Source organism: Aplysia californica, unplaced genomic scaffold (genome assembly GCF_000002075.1).
Source record: "Aplysia californica isolate F4 #8 unplaced genomic scaffold, AplCal3.0 scaffold00332, whole genome shotgun sequence".
Taxonomy (NCBI): domain Eukaryota; kingdom Metazoa; phylum Mollusca; class Gastropoda; order Aplysiida; family Aplysiidae; genus Aplysia; species Aplysia californica.
The window spans coordinates 110,644-116,643 of NW_004797602.1; the positions used below are offsets into that span (position 1 = coordinate 110,644).

A 6,000-nucleotide genomic window follows, 5' to 3' on the forward strand; every position below is an offset into this window, starting at 1 on the left:
GTCTACTTCTTTTCTTTCCTCCTGTTGTATCTTATTCTTTCCCAACACTAAATGACTGTTATTGCATCAATGTGCTTCCCTCTTTACTCGAACAACCAAGCGAACAAACTCAAAATTGCAGGCAAGCGTTTAAAAAAAATCTTACTTCTTCTCAGCCTTGATTTTTTGGGGATATTTTTTTCCATTCTACAGAGAAGTTTTGCGAAACAAACTGAGGTTCACAGAGTCTGAGGAGCAGAAAAAGTCAGAACAGCTGACGGAGGTGAACGCACAAGTCAAAGAACTGAACGCTCGGGTTGTGGGCATGACAAACTCCATGATGAATTTCCAAGACCAAAGTTATAAAATAAACGTGAGTGGTTCAGAATTGTCATTTTTTATGAACTGAAGGGGTATTGATTGGGCTGTTAACAATTTAAGATTTTTTTTTGGGGGGGGGGGGGGACTGGATAATTTTCATATATATGAAACCTTACTTCGGTTCTTTTATTATGTAAATGAAAATATGTACTTTTTTTGTATTCACGAAGTGTTACAACCACCTGAGTGTTACTTTATTTTTTATGTATCTCGAGGGACTGATATAATCCTAGATGTGTGATGTAGTCTGTCATAACAGAATTGCTGAGGCCTTTTTTGTTGTTTTAGAAACCTTTTTTTTTAACCCAGTGTTTATGTGGCCCATCCCTATGGCTCAAGCAAAAGTGATACTGTCTTAGATTGTCATGACATGAAACGAAACCCCACACTACTGAGGAAAACAAAACAAGTAAAAGGCATCTTTTCCATATATCGATAGCTAAAAAACTGACCAAAAAAAAAACTTAATCAATTGAAGACCTTAAGCCTTAAGGGGTTCAGAATGGTCATTTTATATGAACTCAAGGGGGATTTGGTTGTTTACAATTGGAACAATTTTTTGAAAAAATGAAAAGTTCCGTATAATGTGAAACCTTATAATGAAACGGTATTATCACTTGAAAAATATTGAGGACTACTACTGCCTGTCTTTGATGTGATGGTATGGACTAGTTTTAGGTACCGTATGTGACTACAACTGCTTCTGATAAGAAATGGTAATTTGATGGACAAAATGGGACAGTCAGAAAACAAACAAAATATCAAAGCATGAATGCAAAGATTGAAAATTGTGACTTACTTCATTTTCCCCCTGTACACTTTGTGTCACAGGGGTGTCGATTTTCCAGATAAATCCTGATTTCTGAACTTGTCCAGACTTTGCAATACTCCTGCTTATACATTTATTTATATTTTAATTTCTTTTTGCATGTCTTATTGCACATTATATTATAAGAATAGTCTTAATACAAAATGCACCTAGACAATATGATCCGTAAATCTTGAGTCCCTTCATGCACCTTTCCATGGGGTTGAACAGTTCAGGATGTTTTTTCATCACCAGTTGGTACCTTTGGTGCTGTTATGACCATTTGTAGAAACTGTTGTGACCCTGGTTTAGAATTGGTTTGTGTCCAGGAACTGTTGTGACCACCTATGTGTAATTTTATTATTTTTTAAAAAAATAATTTTTTTTAAAATGATATGTGCAGGAACTTGAAGAAGAGAAGGAGGACTTGACGCTGAAACTCCGCCACCTGGAAGGGGAGAAAACTCTGCTGTCTAATCAGCTGGAAGAGGTCATTGCTAAGATGGACTCAGGTACAGCAGGCAAGCGGCCGGACGGCACACACATGCGGGAAATAGTCGCTTTGAAAAAGAAGGTAAATTTTTCGGATTTGTCTCGTATAAAAAAGGTTGCAGATTTTACTGGTGGATGGAGAGTGTCACTCAGTCCTGCTTTTTTTTTCTTTCCCTCTCTTGTTTCTGACTGTTTAAATTTTGCTGAAAGTTTTTAATCCCTGACGTGACTTAAACAATAAGTTTTTTGGTTTTGGGGGTTCCCCCCCCCCCCCCCCCCAGTCGTATAAAAACTGGTTATGCTCTATTGCCAAAGGACACTAAATAATTTATTAGTATTTATTAGGAAAACACAATTAACATCTGTCATTTATTTGATATTGTACAATAGTCTACATATCAACAAAGGTGGTTCGAACGTGTCACTGTTAGTGATAGATCCCATTTCTTTCTTCACTCCCCCTCCCCTGTTTCCGTCTGTCTGTCTTGCTTTTTTCCTCCCATCAGTAAATGACTATCATTGTGTCTATGTGCTTCTTTGTACACAAAAATCTCCAACTGTTATCTTCTGAAGTACACTTAGGGTGTATCCTTTTTTTCACCATCCGCCAAAACCTGCTGACAGCCATGGTTCCATGCCATTGCTTTGATCTTTTCAGATTTCCGTAAATTATAATGATGTAAGACATTGACGATTACAACTATTTTTCAGATCTATGAGCTGCAAGTGTCGTCGGCTGATGAGCTGATACGCAACAGAGAACTTGGGGAAAAGGCAATGAAAAGGGTGAGTTTAACGAATGAGACGATGTAACCTTTCCTCTTATAATAATAATAATAATAGATAGCATTTGTATAGCGCATATCCCCGCTCAACAGCAGGCTCTATGCGCTTTACACTATATTATTACCCCAGCAGACCATAGAACACTCCGAAACATTCTCAGCTTTCCGGGAAGCATACATAAACTTATGCTTTACTTGCAAATCATTTTGCTTCTTTTTATCCTAAGCATGCCTTGTACTAGATTAGGGTTTCTACACCAAATGTTCAGGAATTTTGGGTGGGCCTTTCCAAGTGTTGTCATTAATTAATTTTTTTTAAATTCCTTAGATTTTGATATGGCAATTTAAAGATTATAAATGTAGTTTTATAACATATCACTTTTGTCTTGGTATTTAAGACCAGTGGTCATTCCAGAGAATCTCCATTTGACGTAGTCTGATACATTTAACAATGGCGCTGGTCAGTGTACACTACATTAAATTGACCTCTATATTGCTGCATTAAATTTGACACGGAAGCCCATTAGGACTTATCACATTTCTTTCACTTTACAGACAAAAGATACAACAATGTCTTCTGATTGACCGTTCTCATCCAAATTATCAAATGATGACCTGCAAAAAATTGTTTGATTTTGGAGGATTTGAGCAAAATGGTAGCTTTTGCTCTTTTTGATAAAATTGAAGGCAAACAACAGATGGGTGAGGGGGAAAGATCAGGATAATGTAGCTTTTTTTAAGAGCATTCAAGGAAATGAATGAATAACGAATCATGATCGCCGATGTATGTCGCAGATCTGGTACGTAATGATGGTAGCCTTTGCCCCTCGATCATCGATGCTGTAAATCCTGGTCACCCTCAAATGTATCAAACATCAAATGGAGATTTTTAATAAATCTTTTTTTTTTCCTCAATGTGCACTGGGTATAAGGACACGATTATGTTGTGATAAATAGTTACCCTTTGTTTCCGTGGTGATGAATGCTACTTAAGCGTTTAAATAAATGATTTTCTTTTCCTTCATAGATGAAGATCTTGGAGAATAATTGGCAGAAGGCAGAGACGGATGTAGCTCGTTTTGATGAGCTTGTAGAGAATATTCGAAAGGTTGGTGAATTTTGCATTACGTGGCCATGAACCAAGTTTGAAAAATGTTTGAGCATGTGGCTGGAGGGTTCCTGAAAGTAGATTTCAAACTTGTAAATGACATCTCCTTACTTGCTTCTTGTGTATTTCATCCGAATTTTTTCAGTGTCTTTCACTGGTCAGCCGCAGGTTGATATGGCCTACTTTTTTTTCCACCTTCTGCTGTTTCTGTCAGACTGTTTTACTCTTTCAAGTACTTAATGACTGTTATTGTGCTGATGTGCCTCTCCTCACTCCAGGGTTCCCACTCAAGCGCGAAAAAGCCGGGAATTTCATTTTCAGATTTCCCAGTGGGGAAAACACCATGAAAATGAATGAAAACGAAAATATACGAGAGAAAGCCGGGAGATCAAAGTCAAAGGGCTACCAACAATCGTGAACTCGGTGGAATCGTTAAGGTTTTTAAACTTTTTTTTAAAAACTTTTCAATTCGACAAAAATACGATTGTAACACCCCGCTCCTGATTCCAATGTAAAGAAACATATTTGCCGTTTGGCTCTCCCAACTCATCCCCACCTTCCCGGCGTGTAAGTTAAGCAAAGTCAGACCCCGGCGGTCTGCGTCACTATGTCACGTGTAGCTAATTTTAACTCCCTCTATGCACTGAGCCCTAGTAGTCACTCAGTAACACTTTGCCCTTAGAAAAACATTAGCTGGGAGAAAGGCCAACATTAATTTGTGACAAGGTGTTAAAAAATTCTTGCGCCTATTCGTTGTGGATGATGGCCTAGGCAAATGAGAGAATCTTTTTTTTTTTTATTTAAAAACACGGATGCGTGGCATGTTGTGTAAATGTGTTCTGATGTGCAATTATTAATTAAGATAAAAGGCTTGTGGCACGTCCTGTCGGTTTCTTTTGTTTTTGCAAGAGTCAAGCTAAAAGCCAATAAAGTTAAACACACACCCACCCTCCCCCCCTCTTTGTTTTATGTTTCACTTATCCTATAACCCCAGTCCTTCACACTGACACACCAGGGAAAGGGACTGTCCATGGCCATGGTACGATTTTTACCTTGCATAATTTCTCTTTATTTTTACTTCCTAGCTCTGACATTCTTTTTTTTTAAAAATCACTTTTAAAATGGTTGACAAATCCTGGAGGGAACCAGGAAAAATACCGGGATATTTTTCTCCCCTAATGAGTGGGAGCCCTGTCACTCAGACACAAAGTAAATGTCACAGGTCATGCCCCGTATGTTGTTTTTTAATGGTTAGCCTTCTCCTTTACATGTAAAGGGGCTGATAGCTCTCAACACAACTAAGCTCAAGTGTAGCGTCTGTTCCTGACTTTTCCTCCGGTCTTGTGCCCCCTGGTAAGTGGGACTGACAATGCTGAAGCTGACGAGGCCTGGAGAAATCTAGGTCTTGATTACATCGAGTGGCTGGATTACCGTCCTCTTTTTAAAATAAAAAAAAAGCTCTCAACACAACAGTCCTATACTGCATGCCTCACTCCCTCTCTCTTTTCTCCTCTCTCTCTTCTCTTCTTTCTTTCTCTCTCTTCTTTTTCTTTCCCCCCCCCTCCCCCCCTCTCTTACAAACGCCATTGAAAATGAATCCTTCAGACTTCCTTATCACAAAAGCATGTCATTAAGCTCAAGAACATAAAGTCTGTTGTTTCTTATCTCAAAGTCAAGTCCTGAAGTTGCCTGTAGCCTACTTTCTTATCACAAAAATATCTCAAGGAGTCCGTCCTTTATCGCAAAAATTTCTCCTCAAGTATCTGTCTGGATGAGTGGAGGGCGCCACTGGTGAGCCTTGCTTCCTTTCTTTCCCTCTGCTGTTCTTTCTATCATTTTTTTTTTCCCCCTGCACTGAATGATCGTTATTATGTCTGTGTAAGTTTCCAGGCGGCGATTTGATGTTCAACTTACACCGACACCTTCATCTTTCCCTCTCGCTCCAGGTGTGTATCAAACACCAGTCCAGGAACACACACCCGGCCCTACTGGACATTGTCCGGTGGATAGATGGACGCCAGGGCCAGGACACACCCAGTCAGGCAAGATCCTACGGCCCCATGGAGACCAGTGCTGTTCGCAGAAAGCTCTAGATTGTTAGGTTGTGTCATCATTTCTTTATTTAATTCTCAACTGTTTCTGAAGGTGGGATTGACTGGAAGAGGATGTAATTTTTACCCTGCATTTATTTATCTTCTTTACTGGATGAAGGAGTGGACTAAGCGTAACTCATTTAAAGACCTCGAACCGAAAGGTGACGGGGTAAAGACCAGGATTATACAGATTTTTTAGGGCATCGAATGGGGCAATTTAGTGGCGAAGAAGAAACATTATCCGTATCACAATGCAGAAGGGCTAAATCAATTTGATCTTTTATAAAGACGCTGTTATGATGCCATAAGTTGCCAAAATATTAAATGAAGGATATACTATAACGAATAAGCCCC

At 39.0% G+C, this 6,000-nt stretch overlaps 1 protein-coding gene across 2 annotated transcripts in view; it reads left to right on the plus strand.

Moving 5' to 3' along the window:
* Positions 1-5,994, plus strand: part of LOC101852780 (early endosome antigen 1) — a 39,099-nt gene extending 33,105 nt beyond the window's left edge. For both annotated transcript variants that reach the window (XM_013084963.1, XM_013084964.1), the window contains exons 20-24: positions 193-352; positions 1,572-1,742; positions 2,372-2,446; positions 3,473-3,553; positions 5,500-5,994. In XM_013084963.1, the coding sequence (XP_012940417.1) occupies positions 193-352; positions 1,572-1,742; positions 2,372-2,446; positions 3,473-3,553; positions 5,500-5,646 (634 nt within the window). In that variant the 3' untranslated portion in view covers positions 5,647-5,994. The remainder of the gene's footprint in view (positions 1-192; positions 353-1,571; positions 1,743-2,371; positions 2,447-3,472; positions 3,554-5,499) is intronic.
* The last annotated feature ends 6 nt before the right edge of the window (positions 5,995-6,000 follow it).